The 19,838-nt window shown below is 32.8% G+C and overlaps 3 protein-coding genes across 3 annotated transcripts; 1 reads left to right on the forward strand and 2 right to left on the reverse strand.

Annotated features, from left to right (window-relative positions):
- Positions 1–2,218: 2,218 nt before the first annotated feature.
- On the reverse strand, positions 2,219–3,569 carry LOC112802622 (uncharacterized). Its single transcript, XM_025845904.3, has 2 exons — positions 3,219–3,569; positions 2,219–3,013 (listed from the first exon to the last, which is right to left on the reverse strand). Exons 1-2 carry the CDS (start codon positions 3,483–3,485, stop codon positions 2,570–2,572), a joined length of 711 nt encoding a protein of 236 aa, XP_025701689.1. The 5' UTR covers positions 3,486–3,569; the 3' UTR covers positions 2,219–2,569.
- A 164-nt stretch (positions 3,570–3,733) lies between these two features.
- On the forward strand, positions 3,734–6,255 carry LOC140173276 (uncharacterized). The gene is made up of 4 exons (XM_072196111.1): positions 3,734–5,159; positions 5,312–5,367; positions 5,476–5,584; positions 5,678–6,255. Exons 1-4 carry the CDS (start codon positions 3,734–3,736, stop codon positions 6,253–6,255), a joined length of 2,169 nt encoding a protein of 722 aa, XP_072052212.1.
- A 6,282-nt stretch (positions 6,256–12,537) lies between these two features.
- LOC112802623 (mitochondrial outer membrane protein porin of 34 kDa) lies at positions 12,538–14,388 on the reverse strand. Its single transcript, XM_025845906.3, has 5 exons — positions 14,191–14,388; positions 13,996–14,082; positions 13,443–13,504; positions 13,117–13,370; positions 12,538–13,014 (listed from the first exon to the last, which is right to left on the reverse strand). The coding sequence occupies exons 1-5, from the start codon at positions 14,240–14,242 to the stop codon at positions 12,696–12,698; spliced, it is 774 nt and encodes a 257-aa protein (XP_025701691.1). The 5' UTR covers positions 14,243–14,388; the 3' UTR covers positions 12,538–12,695.
- Between the last annotated feature and the right edge of the window lie 5,450 nt (positions 14,389–19,838).

The raw sequence follows: 19,838 nt of genomic DNA on the forward strand, positions 1-19,838 counted from the left end.
TATATAAATTAACTAATTGTTTATATTAGTAAGTTAAAAGTAATAATTTATGCTTTTATTACTTTTTTTTGTAGTGTAACTTTTTATTCATGAATAAACCTTCCTTTAAAAGAAAATTGTAATTAGTGAGATAAAATATCAATTATTGTTATTCATATAAAAAACACATTAATAATAATATTAGTATAAAAAAATAAAGTTGTATTTATATTTATAACTATAGATAAAAAAATTAAAAAATAAAATATATTAACTATTGTATAAAGCCATAAACCATTTATGAATTTAAATATGATTTCAACTATTCTCTAAATATGATATACAATATTAAAATTCAAATCATTAATATAAATTAACATTTTTTATACTTGTTAGTAAAAAATAACTAAATTTAAAAAAGGAGGTAAATCGAAATATTAAGCAACTTTTAGAATAAAAGTCTAAAATTTAGTATGGAAGAAAGCGTATTTAGGAATGTTAAGCAAGAGCTCGATTAGCACAGTAAATCAAGAAGTTATCCGAATGAAAGAAAAAATTGAAGAGTTTTAAAGTCGAAGATTATTCAATAACGGTCACAGAATCAAAGCAAAAAAGCAGGAATAGTTACCTATGTTTTCGCTCATGTGGAGGTGTTATTTCAAAGTTTAGCAATTGAGGACATGGCTATAAATATTGGAAGACTCGAAAATATAGGGGTTGAAACTTTATTTCATAAATTATTCACACACACTAACATCTCAACGACTTTCTAAGTCTGCTTCGTGTCAAATTTCTGTAGAGTTCCTTCCACTTGTTTTTACTTTTCATTTATAATTTCTGCAAAACTTTACTTTTCGTGTTCAATAACTTTAATTTTCTTGTCAAATTTACATTTTAGCACTTTTATTAATTTTTAATTTAATAAAATTCAATACACGATTTTATATAATAAATTATCCATAATTTAATATTAGAAGTTTACAAATAACTATAAAAGTTCATAACTAAAAACAACCAAGGTATGATGGTATGAAAATCTGTAGTATCTGATTCTCTCTGTTTTCTACTTCATAGGCAATTATCATAATGTTTGACAAATTGGATAAGTGAGCTGTTACGCATAATAAACTTGTTAAAAAAAATATTCATACTCTCGTTCTTTTGTGTGTTTCTCTTCTCGACCCAAATGTGATAACCTAGATAAATTAAAATTCATGAACGACGATATTCAAAAAGCTCTAAAATTTTAGAAAATACCTAATATAAGAACCAAAATACGCCAAAAGACGTACAGTTTGAACTTCTATTGCACAAGCAAAACACAAATATCCACACACTAAAAGTAACAACATCAATTAATCCTAATAAAGACACCATTACCTGAAAGTCACTTGTTATCCCTAACACTATACTTCATCAGAAAATCTTTTAAATTTCTATCAAATGATTCTTTTGTAAAAGAGTTCCAAACAACATGACTCATTTTGTGTTCAATTTTTTTGTATCGTTTGTAGCTATTTAATTTATTTGGAATCTTTTCATGATATGTCAAATAAATCACTGATGAATTATTGTGGACATACAAGCCTCAATAACCTTTTGCATGAATGCACATTTCAAAAATATTGACTGACTGTAATAATTCACCCCAACAAAAAAACAAAAAATCAGATTATATCTAAATAAAACGACACATAAACATTCAAACAAATTATATATACGCCAAATAACTATTTATATACACAAAAGTATTTTAAAATAAACATAAATTAGAACAACATATTACCTATTTGTTGTTGACTAAATTCCCGTTAGTTAGCTAGTGGAATTGATATATATATATATATATATATATATTAAATAAATTATATATAAATATAACAAATTAGATAAATATAACTAAATAGATTAATTACAATATTCGCGCTTGATAGAATAGGCATACATTGTTGCTATGTAGCTCAATAACATCTACCCAACCCAATATCAATGCACCTCTCCTACACAACAAGAAGACGCCCGCCCCTAACTATTTATCTTGAATCTTTGAGTCCTCTGCCTTTTAACTGTGCTCATCACTGCACTAGAATGTTCTAAGCTTATATTTCTTACATCTTAAAATCAATTACTGTGAGGAACAGCCCGTGGATAGAGAGCTTCGGATCAAAGTTCTCTAAAATTAAAAAGTTAAATAATTAAATAAGGAGTTAAATGCTCTTAAATTAAAATAACACTCATATTGAGAATTACAAATCTCCGAACTTCTGTGGGTAAGACAAGTACACACAAGGTGGGACTCGATTATGATTTAACACAAATATCACTTGTTCATACAGCTTTCCTTGTATAAGAATATGGCAATCTAAGATCGAACAATCAAACCAGGACAATCATATCCGTCCACAACATGCAGTGCAATCGATGTATCTCAGTATCTTCTTACAGACAGTCAAATATTGTCCCTTTCGTTTTCCATTAACACATCAACCCGGCGGGGGGAAGGGAGGAGGGAGGGATAAAAAAGGCAAATCACATCTTTTACCCCCCAAAATCAACTAACTAACAATATAATGTACATTTGAACTAAGAATCAATCAGCCTCTTGCAACCCATCTAGCACAACAGACCCAACAAACAACCCAACCGCGCCAACTCCAAGTACGGCGGCGACAACCGCCTGTACGGCAACAAGAGCAGCGGAGTCATCAGGGATGAGAACAATCGCCGCGATGGCTGCGACGAGGGCTGGCAGAGCCGCGGAGGCGAGGGCGGAGGGAGAGAATCCGGCGGCGTTCTCGAGCAGGCTGAGCAGTCCAAGCTCCTCGGCTTTCGAGAAGACGCCAAGCTTCTCGATGGAGGAGAGCGTGAGTCCGAGCTCCTCCGCCTTGGAGAGCAGCCCCGCCTTCTCGACGTTGCTGAGGACCTTCCTCTTTTCCAACTTCTTGAACACGTCCACTTCAACTTCCTCGCTTCCCTCGTAGAAAATCCCCGCCCCAAACCACTCCTTCTTCCAATTATCGTCGTACTTGTTCACCTTCAAGTATGAAACGGTTAAAAAGTTAGTTAGACGGTTACGTAGGGACGTACAGTTGTTATGGTTTCTTGGTTAACAGTCACGGATGCAGAAAAATTAGTTAGTCATGCAGTTGAGAAGTTAGTTATTGGCCGTTAGAGATGTTAGATATTGAAAATATAACAGAGTGATGAGAGGTGATTTGTGGGTTTGTGTAATTCTTTACCTTCTTTTTGGGAGCCATGGCGAGGATGGTTAAGGGTTTCCTGGCGGTGGCGGTGAGAAGGGAAGGTTTGCGGCGGAAGGAGCTGAAGGAGAAAGTGGTGTGATTGTTGTGGAGGGATCGAAGAGAAGGAGATGAAGAAGTGGCAGGAATTGCCATGGATGAGATGGGTTTGGGGTTTCCTTTCGGTTTGGGAGCTTGGGTTGCAGGAAGAGAAGGGTTCTGTGCTGTAGTGCTGTTGGTGTCTAAACTGCCACGTGGGACCACCATGAAATACTAATAAGTAATAACCTTGTTTCTCCGTAACGCGATCTTCTTGTTTCATTTCCACCAATCAGATTGAAGATAGCTTTATCTTTGGCTACCTATCTAAAGCTTATAAAGACATAAGGAAAGTTGAAATGGGTCAAACTAGTCCGACTAATTTGAGGATTTTTACTCTTAAAATTAAATTCCTTTAAATTTTAGGTTAAATGGATTGGAGTTCAATTAATCTGTATAAAATTATAGAATAAAAGATGAGCGGTGGAGTGAGCGGGGAAGAGACTTTGAGGGTGAAACACGGTGAGGCAGCCGATAATGTCGGCGGAAGAGATAAGGGGGAGAGCGGGGGAGGGATTGCATCAGGAGAAAAGGAGGATCATATTTCGGGAGGGGTTTCTAAGCCTTTGAAGGTTTCTTTCAGGGACAAAGTTGTGGGTTCCAAGATTGTTAAAGCTTTTTCACTTGTTGAAACTTTATCGGGAGATAACATTGCGATAGTTTCTGGGAAGCAAGGAGATCTCTTACCACCGAGTGTCACATTTACCCAAGAAGCTAAGAATTGCTTGGCAGAACCTTGTAAGGATGCTATAGTGATTAAGGTGCTAGGTAAACATTACAGCTACACTGCATTGTCTCATAAACTCCGAACGGTATGGAGGATTAAGGGAGGTTTTGATTTATTGGACGTGGGATTTGACTACTTTCTTGTGAAGTTTGATGGGGCTGAGGAGCGAGAAAAGGTTCTCTTAGGAGGTCCATGGATGATTGAGGGAAATTATGTGGCTGTGAAGCCTTGGGATCAAGAGTTTAGATCAAGTGAAAACTGTTTTGGAGCAACTTTAGTGTGGATTAGAATTTCTGGATTACCAATTTGGTGCTACCAAGAAGATGCAATGCTCCGTGTTGCGGCTGCAGTTGGCATTCCCGTTAAGGTTGATTTGGCAACAAAATTAGCTGAAAGAGGACGATATGCTCGAGCCTATGTTCAGATAGATTTAGGATTGCCAGTGACTAAGAAGATTCTTGTTGAAGGTGTTGAATATGAGGTTGAATATGAAAGTCTTCACCTTATTTGTGGCTCCTGTCTCAAGTTTGGTCATGATATGAAGGTGTGCAAGACTGACAGCAATGCAGGAGGAGGAACTAATGCTAAGGTGATCAGCGATGTAGCAAAACAGCCAGAAAGCTCAAATTCAAAAAATCCAGTGCATGTGGAAAAGGCAAGTTTTCATTTTGGCAAGAATCTTGGAGATGAGACTGTAAATGTTACTGTCCCGAATTTGGTGGAGAGTGATTTGCATGCTGTTCATATAGACCATGCACAACATGAGGATTTGGAAGGTTGGACTCAAGTGATTAGGAAAGGAAAGTATAAAATGGGTCAAGAGCCTTCTCCTAGTACCCATCAGGTCCAACCAAAAGTAAAGAAGACTCCTAACAAGGCTACCAGTACTTGGACAAGGCCTAACCACCAACGTACAACACATGCTACTGGATCCAAAGTAAAATTAAGCAGGGGCATCAATATTGGAAAATCGGTTAGTGTGGCTTCTTCGGGGACCCGGCACAATGTTCATTATCAGCAGCAATGTGAGACAACAAATGGCATTGTGCGAAAGCGTCCTCGCCCAAACTCTTTGCAGAATTCACCAGTAGATAAGGATGGAGCATCGACGGCAGGTATGGTGCAAGTTTCGACGGAGAAAATTGGGCTGCCACTTGAGAGTCCATTAAAGGCAGGATTGTCGAAGACAGGGACAACATGTTGAGTCTCGGGTTTGTTATTGGAGCTCCCTTTTTGCTGTTTTTTATGGATAGTTTCAATATCATAGCCTGGAATGTGAGGGGTGCGTCTAACAAGATGGCCCGTGTGCATTGCAAAAATTTGGTGAGAATATATAAACCATCTTTCTTCTTTCTTTTTGAGACTCATACCATGTTTAATAATTTAAAAATTTTTTGGGATAAGTTGGGTTTTCATTGTGTTGGTATTAAGGAAGCAGTAGGACACAGGAGTGGCATTTGGTTTCTATCTTCTATTGCTAATGCTTCTTGTGTGGTTATTGATCAAATTGACCAATGTATCACAGTGAAAGTGAGTGTGGGTAACTTAGTTTGGCTTTGTAGTGCAGTATATGGGAGTCCTCAATTCGAAAAAAGATGTATGCTTTGGGATCATTTGCGTTCTATTAATTCAGGCCATAATAGACCATGGATGGCCATTGGTGATTTTAATGAGATTGTGGCACCAGATGAGAGTACAGGTGCTTATTTTTCTTCTCACAGAGCTAGTCTATTAGCTACTACTCTAGATGACTGTGAGCTCTTTGATCTTAAAGTGACTGGTAGGAGATATACTTGGTATAGAGCAGTTCAGGCTAGCAGGGACTTGGCTAAAAGGTTGGATAGAGCTCTAGTTAATGAGGCGTGGAGGTCAATGTTTCCTGAGGGTTATTCTAAAATTCTTAGCAGGCTTCATTCTGATCATTGTCCTATTTTAGTTCGTTGTCATGGTAGCCCCAGAGTGAAAGGTTCTCGTCCTTTTAGGTTCCAAGCTGCGTGGGCAACACATCCTTCTTATAAACATGTTATTAGTAACATAAGGCTTGGAATCAAGAGTTTGGAGGCGTTACTGAAAGGCTTAAGATGGTTCAACAGGCTTCTTTGGACTTCAACTCAAAGATTTTTGGAAATATTTTTGTGCGAAAAAATAAGCTGGAATATCAGATTGATCAGATTCAACGGCATTTGGAGGTTACCGATGTGTTATCTCTGAGAATTAAAGAAGCTGAACTGAGGGAAGATTATAATAGGCTTTTATTGCAAGAGGAACTTTTTTGGTACCAGAAATCTAGAGAGCAGTGGGTCAAGTATGGGGATAAAAACACTAAATTCTTTCATCTTCAGACTTTGGTGCATAGAAACCATAATAGAGTACATGGATTATATGTTAGAGATGGGTCTTGGTCTACTGATCCAGATATTCTCCAGGAAGAAGCCCTCTCTTTTTACAAGAATCTCTTTGGTACAACGGAAGAGGTTGAGGTTGATTGTTTAGGGGATGTTCCGATGCCCACTCTAAGCACTGAGGCTTGTGCTAGGTTAATTGACCCTGTCTCTTTTGCGGAAGTCAAGTCAGCAGTATTCAGTATGAGCCCTTTTAAGGCTCCTGGTCCAGATGGCTTTCAAGCTTATTTTTTTAAAGAATATTGGGAGATAGTAGGCACTGAGATTTGGAATATTGTCCGGAGTGCTTTTTTGGGAGAGTTCTTAAATCCTAGCATCATGGAAACTCTGATTGTGCTTATTCCTAAAATTGATAATCCTACCTTTATGAAGGATTTCAGGCCTATTAGCTTGTGTAATGTTGTTTATAAAATTATCACCAAAGTATTGACTAACCGACTTCGGCCTTTTCTTCCAGATATTGTTAGTCCTTTACAAGGAGGTTTTATTCCGGGTCGTGGTGCTCCTGATAATATTATTGTGGCCCAAGAAATTTTGAATTTCATGAAGCACACAAAATTCAAGAAAGGTACTCTTGCTTTTAAAATTGATCTTGAAAAAGCTTATGATAGGGTGGATTGGAGGTTTTTGGAGAGTACTCTCATTGCTTTTGGTTTTCCTATCATCACTGTTAATTTGATTATGACTTGTGTCCGTGCATCCTCTCTTTCTATTATGTGGAATGGGAATAGATTGGATAGTTTTGCTCCTAGAAGGGGGCTTAGACAGGGCGATCCAATGTCTCCTTACTTATTTGTGCTTTGTATGGAAAGACTTGCCTGCTATATATCTCATAAGGTGGTCGAGGGTGTGTGGAAACCAGTTTCTGTCACTAGGGGTGGCCCAAAATTTTCTCATTTGATGTTTGCAGATGATCTCTTACTCTTCTGCCAGGCTACAAAAAGTCAGGTCCAAATGGTCATGTATTCTCTTAATATTTTTTGCAAGGCATCTGGCATGAAAGTGAATCTTGAAAAGTCTAAAGCTTTTTGTTCTAAAAATGTGACTGCTCGTAGAAGAAATATTTTTACTAGTGTTTCTTCAATACGTTTTGCTTTGGACTTAGGAAGATATCTTGGAGTTAACCTTAATCATTCCCGTACCAGTAGGGCTTCTTTTCATTCGGTGATTGAAAAGGTGAGGGGAAGATTAGCTAATTGGAAAGGAAGGCTTCTAAATAAAGCAGGGAGACTTTGCCTGATCAATTCTGTTGCAGCATCCATCCCTGTCTATCATATGCAGGTATCCTTTTTTCCAAATTGGGTTTGCGATAAATTATCTTCTATGATGAGACAGTTCCTTTGGAAGGGTCAAGTTGATGGTAGAGGTCTTTCTCTTGTTAATTGGAGGACCGTGATCACTCCAAAAAAATTTGGTGGCCTGGGTGTTAGAGACCCTGCGTGTGTTAATATATCTTTACTTGGTAAATTGGTGTGGCAACTTTTTCATTGTCAGGACAAGCCTTAGGTTGCTCTATTGAGGGCGAAGTATCTGAGGAATGAGGGAGTTTTAGATGGCCCTGTCCCTTGCAATGCTTCTCATGTTTGGAAGAGTATCTCAAAGGCTTTTGGTGCTCTTAAGGATGCCTTCTCTTGGTGCGTTGGGTCACTTGATCAATCTTTTTGGTTTGACAATTGGAGTATTGAGGGCCCAATTGCTCAAGATGTCCCTTTTGTACATATATCTGACTCTGATTTAACTATTAGAGACGTTTGGAAAGATGGTCAATGGAATCTCCATGATATTTTCTCTATCATTCCAGAAGATGTCAAACAGCGTTTGAATGCTTATAATCCGGATTTGAATGCTGGAGAGAGTTCGGGTTGGTCGTGGGGTGTGGCATCTTCTAGACTCTACTCAGCTAGGAGTGTGTACAATTGGCTAGCCAAAAGAAAGTTTGACTGGAATGAGCATGATAATTGGTTGTGGGTATGGCGTTTGCATATTCCTGAGAAGTATAAGTTCTTGATTTGGCTCAGTCTCCATAATGCTATTCCTACAGCAGAGTTTCGTTTGGGTCGTGGTTTAGCTTTCTCTAGCACCTGTCATCGGTGTCAGAATGGTTCTGAATCCATTCTTCATTGTCTTCGGGAGTGCCCTAGTGCCAAGGAGGTCTGGACCCTTTTAGGCTTGTATTCAGATAACTCGAATTTACATGATTGGCTCTACAGAGGTGCAAGGAGTGGAGATGCTTTTCTTTTCTTTTCGACTATCTGGTGGATTTGGAGAAGCAGAAATCATGACTTATTTAATATAGATGATTCATGGAGTGCTAGTAAAGTGGTGAGTTTGATTCGTAGTTCAGTAAGGGAGTTTCACACTATTTTTGCTATGCATCAATCTCTGTCTCCTCCTTCACTTTGTTTGCATTGGGTTCCACCTCCAGTTCATTCTGTTAAATTGAATTGTGATGCTAGTTGGTTTGCTCCTTCTGGCTATGCTGGTTTTGGTTGTATTATTCGCAATCCTGATGGATGTTGGTTGAAAGGTTGCACTGGAAAAGTCGAAGTGTACAGTGTTCTTTTTGCTGAATTGTATGCAATTTGGAGAGGTTTGCTTCTTGCTTGGGAGAGTGGATTTCGTGAGGTTATTTGTGAAACAGACTGTTTAGAAGCTCTTTTCTTGGTAAACCAGAGAATGCTTAGTAAGGATATTCCGGAATGGGATTTGGCAAAGCATATTCAGGAGGTTATGAATTGGAATTGGAGAGTCTCTATTCTTTTAATTCAGAGGACTGCAAATAGTGTTGCAGATTGTATGGCTAAAGCAGCTGCTTCTGTTGCGGACATTCACTCGAATTGGAGCCAACCATGGAGTGAGCTTCAACATCTAATAGATTTAGATATGACCCTAGCCAATTAATTTGGTTTTGTCTCTTTTTTCTTTCTTTTCTATTTAGTCACCAAAAAAAAATTATAGAATAAACAGATTAGTTCGCGTATTAATCGGACAATCCATTTAAAAGAAAATATGCTTATTCGATATAAAATTTCGATCCATTAATTAAAAAAATATTTGTTAAAAGTTTTTGGTATCACATTGGCCTTTTTCGATTTAAAATCTTTTTTAGCCTAAAATTAAAATTTAAACGAATCAACCTATACAAGTTGTCCGAACTTAAAATTTTAACCTACCAACAAACAAATGATAAACTAGCCAACCGGTATAACGGACAGATTTAAGAAAAGGTATAGAAAATCAAGTGTCACTCAAGAATTAAATTATTTAATTAATTATAATTATTAATAATTAATTTTAAATTATTTAAATTTAAATTTAAATAATTAGAAACTGATTAAGTAAACTTAATTAAAAACTATAAAAAAAATTTTATTTTTTTATATTAACCTGCACACCCTAACAATAACACACGTACAGATTCTTTCTCATGACAGGTCCTTTTCACCCCTGCCCTCACGCAAGACTATCTCAGGAAGTTCGTCGTCGATAAAACCGTCGAGTACGTCAAGTCCGACATGATTTTCGGCAACGATTTATGAGAACGGTAATAGATTGATTTTTCAAGGGAATACCGTGAAAATGATGCTTGTCCATCTCGTTGGATTTTGCTGTATTTGTATTACTTCCTCTTTGACGTCAGAACTTTTTGTGATGTAACAACTATTGATGTTGTTTTGAGTTTTTAATAAAAATGATTTTTTCTGTAGCAGGTAGCAGGTATATCAGGGTCTTGATATTGGATCTACAAAGCCTTCCCAAAATGATAGAAAGGTGCATACTATGACATCATCTGCTACTCTGCATTAGTTTATCAAATAGAAAAAAGAAAAAAATGCCAAAAATGTTGGTTTGGTTGTCTAAATTTGGATAGAGTTAGTAATCAGGATTTTGCCGATGAGGCATTTGGCGAGCCCAAGAGCGAGGCGGCTCTTGCCGGTTGTTCAAGAAGAAAGGAGTGATGGAGTACGGACTGTTTTTAACAATAATTGCAAAAATATATAAAAAAAATCTATTTAATATAAAAAAACATTCTAATGCTTAAGAAAAGAAATGTCTAGTTATAAGATTTAAAAAAATCCATATAATTCTTAAAAATATAGAAATATCCACATTTATAATACAAAAAATTTGAAAAATACATTAAAAAACATCTATTTAATATGAAAAAGAAATATCATAATGATTAGTAGAAGAAATATCCATGTATATTAAACCTTTATTAAAATGAACTTTAAAATTCAATCTATTAAAACATTGACAGAAATTGATTGGACCCTAATTGATTCTATAGGAGTACTCCAAATTTAAATAGATAGTACCTAAATTGTATAAACTAAACCTTTTATCATCTCTACAAACATCCCTACTAATTACAAGATGCGAAAGATCAGGCTGTGAGTGTTTGGATGGCAGCTGAAGAAAAGAAAGTGAAACCCTAATTGAAAAAATATACGGCAAAACAAGAATGCAACAAATTCCACTTATACTACGTGTTTATATCAATACTCAGCGGCCATAACATTGAGTTACTTTTTTCCTACCCTTTTAGGCACCAATCATTCTTTTTTATTTTTCGTCATACTGTTTCTTCTTCCATACCAAATCCCCCAAACTGGAATTTCAAACTATTCCGGCAGAACAATAAAAATGTCATTCAGAATGATTTTTCATCATGCATTATTCACCATGTCTTTTTGCTTCCATATAAAAAAAATAATTTTTCATTTTTAAATATTTTTTTATATTTTTTAGTTTTATTTATAAAATAAAAAATAAAAAATTATAATTTATTCTTTAAAATAAAATATAAATTTAAAAAAATTTTAATTTTTAATCTCCCCGGCAAGAAATGGGTTCCGAGAGAGAATTACCCCAACATAACAGGGAAAAAGATCCTCTCCAGTTTTTTTAACAATTGATAGAATCTAGTGTGATCTATCACCTTTGATTCTATGAGTGGGATCAAAAATAAATAAGAGAGAGAGTGCAATGAATGGTTAGATTGAACACTGGATACCATCCAGTTTTTTTCTCACTGGAGAGGATCCACTCCCACGTAACAGTGGCCGCATAAACATTAAACAGTGTCCATCTCCCACATCTTGCCATACACGCGTCTAGACTCCAATTCGCCACGCAGAGACAGCATCATATGGTAACTTCTGCCGTTCGCACAACAGAATTTTTTTAAAATATTTATTTATTATAATTTATAAAAAATATAATTTTTTATTTATTTTTATCATATTTTTAAAAATAGAGAATCGTTTTTATTCTCAACGTTTGGAATAAGTTTTAAAGTTGTCTCTAATATTTCAATTGTCTTATTTAAGTCTCTAATGTTTCAAAATTTACTCGATGTTGTCCTACCATTAAAGATCTGTTAACAAAATTGACGGCAGAACAAAGTTAAGACGATTTTAAAACGTTAACAACTTAAATAGGACAAAAACGATATATAAAAATAAATTTTAGTTTTATCCTTTAACAATAGCAATTTTTTACTGTATATAATATTTAATTATTTTTTAATCACATCTAAATAAATTACACTTAATTACATTACTTTTATTCAAAATAAAATTATTTTTTTATAATTTTACACTTAAAGTTATAAGTTAATATAAAAATATAAAAAAATTTTAGAATGAAAATAGTGTGATTAAGTGTAATTTACTTAGATGTGATTAAAAAATAATTGAATACTATATATAGTAAAAAATTGATATTATTAAAGGATAAAATTAAAATTTATTTCTATGTATCAGTTTTGTTTCTAATGTTTTCGTTCTATTTAAATTTCTAACGTTTCAAAATCGTCTTAATTTTGTTCCACTGTCAATCCTGTTAACAAATCTTCACGGTAAGACAATATTGAACTAATTTTAAAACGTTAAAAACTTAAATAGGACGATTGAAATAATAGAAATAACTTTAAAACTTATCCCTTTGGAGATAAAAATAATACTTTATTCTATTTTTAAATTATTTAAAAATATTTTATCAATAATATCTTTTATAAACCTTTTTGTTAAGGTCTGAATTATTTTTCAAATAACAAATTGATAATTAACTCGTAGACAGATCAAAATTTTTTGATTTCCTACCCTGACAGTAATATCATATTATTTATACGGTTTGTTTTCTTTGTTTCTCAATTCATGAAAGATTCAAGTCTGTTGACCTGTATTAAATTAAAAATAATGATTGGAAGAGTAAAATCAAAATTTACATGACTGAGAATGTCCACTAGGGACACAGGGCCATAGAGAAGCCAAGCTTGGGAATCATCTCTTCACGGCCACCGAGATCGATTTCGGCAGCCATGGTTACATAAAATTTCTTCCAGAAATCTTGTTGAACGAGAAAACCTGCCTTGCCGTAGGAGTCAAGTCGTGCCTTGATCAGAGTCGAAGGAAGCAGCGCGTGCTGCGCTCCCATGGTAACACTGGTCACATTTTCCGAAAGGCTATGATTCACTTCGGCTGCAATGGCACTTCTTGTTAAGGGGTTCACATCCACAAAGAATGAGCCTCTCAGAGTGTCGAATTTGTCTTCGTCGCCACGCCTGCATAACACCCAACACTCTTTTTCATAATACACTCACTCAGGATTTTCAACAAATAATTAATGATTTGTTTTATGTTGTGATGTGATTTTTAGTATCTACATCTTGTGAGATGGGCTCACTCTTCCCATGGTCAAGGAAGCAGCAAGGTAGGGACTGCTCAAGTTCAAACCAGCATTGAGCCTTTCAATCGCTTTTGATGATATGTCAAGGGCAACACAGCCTCCCAGGGACACAATGCTCGTTCCTATTAGACCCGACACGGTTGCAGCCGGGACCAATTCTTCTTCCGAATTCGCCAGCAATCCAACACTCCCTGTAATCCCCATGTATTTATTCAAGTATTGAAGTTCAACCTGTATTGAAGATCAGTTTATATATTGTGTCACATAAGTAAATGATAATAAACTAGATCATATATGAGGTACCTTCCCAGAATCGGGTACCGTACATTCTAGAACGGTCCTCAGTCCTTGCACAGCTTGTTCTACTGTAATGGATAGCAGATACAGAACATCACAATGAGACATGGAATAATTCCACAGCTATTTCAAGATTCTTAGAAACTCACATTCTTCTTGTATGCTGTGGACAATCTTTAGGACTAATTGCTTTTTAATAAGTCATGGTTGGGAAACATAATTAAGAATTTAAGGGTAAATGTATGTTCTTCAAAAAAAAAAAATTTAATATTCAAGTCAGTTCCTAATTTTTTATTTGTTAAATAAATCAATTATCAAATCAAATTTTGATAAAAAAAAAATCATAATAGTTTTTAAATTTTGAGATCAATCTCTTTATATAGATAAATAATTTGATACAAGAGCTGATATATCTAATGCAATAAAAGTTTGTAAACTGATTTAATAATTAAAATTTGCAAAGACTAAAATATTTGACTAAATATTTCTTTGCAACTTAAAGTACAAATTAAATAAAGAAATAAAAAACCAAGAAGGGATGAAGTTGGTATGAAATTACGTTCACAGGAGAGATCTACATTCCAGTCGAAATATTTATAGTGAAACTGCATTTCTGGTCGTTCAGCATAGTCCTTGTAAAGCACATCTAAAAATAAAGGCAAATACAAAGTTGATTTATAATATGAGTATATGATAGCATATTTGCTCTATATTCTGATGAAATATTTCAAATAATAGAAAGGTAAAATAATACCTCTAGCCCTCTTCCCAATATCAAAATAGCATCCAGGGGATGACTTGCTCATTTTTGCTATGTTGATATGAATGCTTAGAAATCAAATTTTCATTTGATAGTCTCAGTTATGATACAGAGAGTTTAATGAGATGGGAGAGAAAGGTTGCAAGAGTGAGCAGTGAGGTTGGCTTGTCTGAAATGTGATGTTTCCTCGTGTACAAAATAACAAAACGGCAATTAATTGGGTATGTATAGACGAAATTTCCATTAACCAAATCGTAGCTATAAACTAGGACCCTATTAAACATGGGGGATAGTGAACAAGAGTAAGGCAGAAGTTAGCTATTTAATTATCAACGTTGGTACGGTTTACAGAGTGAACGAACCTGGGTCCGGAATGTTTTATTTTATTTTCTTTTTTTATTTTTTCTTTTTACCCATGTGGATGGAGTGTGAAAAGGACCTGTTATTTTTGTCCTCTTTCCTTCTCTCTCTTCTTTTTTATTTTTTCACCAATAAGGTTTATTGACAAAAAAAATGGCTAAATTTTCAATAATTTGTAGGTGTTTTGTTGCTGTTGGGCAGAGCAGCCAGCTTAAAGTTTTTAAAACTCATGCCCGTGGCAAGAATCAAATTTTAAGTTCTTAAAAGAAGACAAATTCTATGAGAAGAAAAATGAATGAACTTATGTAGTATGTGAATGTGTTGTGTGAACGTGTATTACATGAGTAATGTTTAGAATTAAGGGCTGTCTAATCCATTTGACTATAAAAAAAAAAGACAAATCCCTTTTATTTAACCATACTCCTTGATGTAGAAATGGCAAAATAGTTGATGAAATGATATGACAATAATAAATAAATAATTCCCAAAATACAATAGAAAAATATGATGAGAGAAATATTGTAAAAAATCAAATATAAAATGACAAAAAAAAAAGAAGAAAGTTAAAAATTAAAGAAAAAAATATGATGTTCTGTTAAGCTGTATTTGGTATAGGTTATTGGGACTCAATATTGTGTTAGATGGCTAGAAATTAAAATTAAAATTTTAATTTCAGAATACAAAATTTCAGTCCTTTTATTAGGCTCCTGCTCTTACACCTAAGTTGAGACAGCCTCAATCATCTCCACCTCAGCCTCAGCCTCAACCACCTCCCACTCCTCTTCAACCTTAGGTAGACCCATTCGACCTTGGTGCAGGTTGCGACCTCGAGCACTAAGAATACCAGGATTGAGTTGTATTTTGACGACTGTTAGAGAATATTAAAATATTTATCTATTTATTATCTTAATAATGATAGGAGACTTGGATTTGTTATTTGATTATTTTCTAATTTCTCTATGACCTACAAATAAGTAGTACCTTGAATCATATTAGACATACAAATCTTATAGATCATCACAACGAAATCTAAATGTATAATTTACTATTGAGTTTATTATCATGAATTCTAACTTGGTATGAGAGGCATTAAATCCTCTTTAAACTTTCTAAGATTGTTGTCTCAAACTCTCCAATGAGAGAAAGTTTTGTTCATATTTTGATTGCTCATATTTCATTAACTTTTGATATTTTGATTGTAACACAACTATTATTACTAAAATATTGTTTTTCATCTTTCTCTATTCTTTTTTTTTTATACATTTGTTTTATGTCCTCTTTGATATTTTAAGTTCAAGTTTTTCAATGACAGTACCAAGTATTTTTAGATAAAAAATATCAATTCCTCACTTGTAAACATAAGAAAACTTATTGTCTCCTACTGCTACTAGAGGTGTTCATAGACGGATGCAGTTAAATTTAGTTAGATTTGGACTCGACCTTAATAGTTTATTAGGGACTATTTTGATGTAGCTCAAAACAAACTGGATTAAATTGGTTTAATTAGCAAATTTGTAAATTTTATATAATAAATTAACAAAATTTTATTTTTAAAAATTAAATTTAACAAATGTATATCATATTTATAGCAAAATAAATTATTTTAAAGTAAAAATAGTACGATATTATATAAAAAAATATTGTTTGAAATATAAAAATATAACGTGAACATAACCTGAACCAACCTGAAAATAATGCGAGGTAAAGTTGACAAATCTAAACCCAAAAAAATATATTTTGGGTTTGGACCAAATTTTGGATCAGATTTGTAAAAATAGTAAAACTATTTTTTTAGAAAGAAATGAATGGAATCCTAATTAATAGCAATCATTAATTAATTTATGGAACAGACATAGAAGCTCATTATGGATGGTTTATATTAAAGAAGTTTGCCTATAAATAAATTTTCATAATGTTTAATGAATTCAATCCGGCAAGAGAAATAGAAACATTTTAGTTTTTTTGAGATTTTTTTCTCTTTTTTTTTGAGAGGTATTCTCCTATCTATTTAGAGAGAAGTCTATTTCCCTTATTTTTCAAAAAAAGAGTGTTATTGTAATTTTCTTATGATAGAGAGAAGTTGTAATTCTAAAAAATAGTTATTCAATTATTTTCATGTTTTGTACAGATTTTTAATTTTTCATCTCTATATTTTATCTACATCATTTGTCTAGTACCTAACAATGATATCAGAGCCAAAAGTTGAGGATTAATAAGTTTATCTTTTCGCTAAGAGTTACTGCATATTAAAGAAATGGCAGCAAAGTATGAGAATAAAAAATTCAGTGGGAGTAATTTTTTTATGGAAATTGAAAACAAAAGCAATTATAAGGAAAGATAATTACATGGCAACAAATGAAGATAAACCCACTAGGATTATAGATGAAAAATAAAAGGAGATAGATGACAATACCATTGCAAAGTTACACTTGACACTGGTAATTCAGTCTTATCAAGTGTAGCAGAAAAAAAAATAACAAAAAAAATTTGGGATGTTCTCACCAAATTATATGAAGTCAAGTCACTTCACGATAAGATATTCTTAAAAAAAAAGACTTTATACTCTTTGAATGAGTGAATCTATATCGGCAACAGATCATATCAACAATCTAAATACGTTATTTACCCAACTCTCATCATTGGATTACAACATAGTAAAAAACGAACGTACAGAGCTTCTACTTCAATGTCTTCCAAATTCATATGATTAGCTCATCATTAACACTACAAAAAAATCAACGGATACTATCAAATTTACAGAAAAAATTACAGAAATAAATCACCGGTAATCTTATTACTGTCGAATTTACCATCATAAAAAAATCGATGGTAACAGCCTCACCGATAAATATTTACCATCAAATTTTCTAATTCAATGGTAATTACCGTTGGATTCTGTGAAGAATGTGATAAAAGAAAGTAATTGTTTACCATAAAAAATATTCCGCGGGTAAAATTGGTGATACATTGCATGGTTTCATACAGTGATGGACCAGAAAATTTTAGGAATGCGGACAAAAATATACATATATATATATATATATTAAATAAGTTTTGTTAAATATTATTAATTATACGGAGATATAAAAATTAGAAAGAGTTAGAGAATATTTTTATTCTTAAAATACTATTCATTATATATAATTTATAAAAAAATATTTTTTTATTTCTAAAACTTAAACTTAAAATATTTTTATTAAACTATAGATAACTTATTATTTTAACTAATTTTTTTATACACATTTAATAAAAAAAGACTGAATTAAGTCAATTAACTAGCATTTTAACGATTAATGATACATTAGTATTTATAATTTGAAATTAGAATTATATATAAATACTAGAAAAATTAAATCTTTATATAAAAAGTATGTTTATATAAAATAATAGAAATATAATTTATAATTTTTTATTTCTTTTTAAAATAATTAAATTTGTTATATATTTTTTAATTTAATTTTGATATAATGTTAGATGAAAGATTTTATACATCTGTTTAGTTATATATTGTAATTAAAATATTTTTTATCATTATTTTTAAAAATAAAAAATATTTTAAATTGGTAAATTAATCAGTTTATTTTAAAATTTTATATGCAACATAGGCACATATAATAGAACAAAAGATAAAAAAAATAAGTAATAAGGATGAATAGATCGAGAATAAAATAAAATATATAAAGTCACAAAAAAATAAAATATTAAATTAATACCTAAACTATAATTGTTTGAATTAAAAATTATAATTAAAAATATAAAAAAGAGAAATAATAAAACTGAAAGATACATAGAGTTATGGAGAGTTATATAAAAAAATTGGAGAATTTCAAATTTATTTTTTGATGAAAAGAAGATGACCACTAAATAAGGAATAGAAAAAGAAGGTTGAAAATATAAAAATAAGAAAATGGTTTAAGAGAATAAAGGAGTAACGGTACAATAATTAAATATGATTAGGTTAAATAATAATCAAAATGATAGAAAAAAAAATTAAAACTTTAGCTAATTGAATTTATTTTATTTGTAATGGAATCATTTAAAATTTAAAGTGGGAGCATATTATATATAATTATATTTTTAAAACAAAAATTAATAACACCGTGGGGCAAGTGCCCCCTCATTGCTGTACTTGGGTCCGTCCCTGGTTTCATACCTACCGTCGGATTTTTTTCAGTGAATCTGACGGTAAATTCAATTATTTTTTTGTTTATTAATTTTTAAATTTTTTTTAACACAATTAATAGTCAAATCCTAATTAAGAAAAATCAAATAACGATTTTACTAGATACAATCAGTTATATATATATATATGAAATATAAGTGTACGTATAAAATAAAAAGTCAAATAAATAAGATACAATCAAATAAAGCAAAATGAAACCCTAATTGCTACGGATTTGGATAGTCTTCGTCATCATCCCCTTGGTTCTGCTGAGGTAGCAGTCTAGACGGTGATGTTTGTAAGAACCGACTTAATCACTTTATCAAAAATAATAATTTTTAAGTGCCTAGAGTAGATTTAAAATTTAGAAGTTTTAATTTGAAAATTTAAAAGTTAAATTTGATTTCAATGAATTTTTTCTGAGTTGAAAAATGTATCTTTTTCGAAAAAATTTTGTAAAAATGCGTACTGGCGCTTAAGCCAGTAGTACCGGCTCTATTTGTCCAATACCGTGTATTTTGGAAAATAAGATTTTGAAAATTAATTTATTGTTTTGAAAGGACAACAAATAATGTAGAATTGAAAATCGGGCGCTAATCTTAAAGGTTTTGGCTCAAAGTGGGCTAAACGAACCAAAAACACTAACAGGTTGGACTGGGCTAAAACTGGGCCTAAGGCCCAACATATATATACATGTTTAATGAGCTTTCAGCTCATTTCAACCCTAGAAACATGAGAGGGGGCGCTGAGATGGTGAAGAGAGGAGAAGATGGATGACATTATTCACCTTCTCCTTGTTCTAGCCATAACTTGAGCTACAGAACTCCGATTGCGAGCCGTTTGTAGCCACGTGAAGTTCTTTTCGAGTTCTTCATTTCTATCTAAGAAAATCTGATTTTTTGATTTTACTTGTTTAGGTGATCTCTAATAGCGGGTAATTGTTGAGCTTTGTTCCAATTCTCTTTGGACAAGGTAAAGTTCCTCATATACCCTTGTATTATTGTATGTTATGGTTTCTAGGTTTTGATTTTGGTGATACATGTATTGTTAGTTAAGCTTTGGTGCTTTTTGGAGTTATCTTGGCTTTTGGTGGTTTCGTGCATAGAGGATAATCGTCGAA

This window comes from Arachis hypogaea, chromosome 5 (genome assembly GCF_003086295.3).
Source record: "Arachis hypogaea cultivar Tifrunner chromosome 5, arahy.Tifrunner.gnm2.J5K5, whole genome shotgun sequence".
In the NCBI taxonomy this organism is placed as follows: Eukaryota; Viridiplantae; Streptophyta; class Magnoliopsida; order Fabales; family Fabaceae; genus Arachis; species Arachis hypogaea.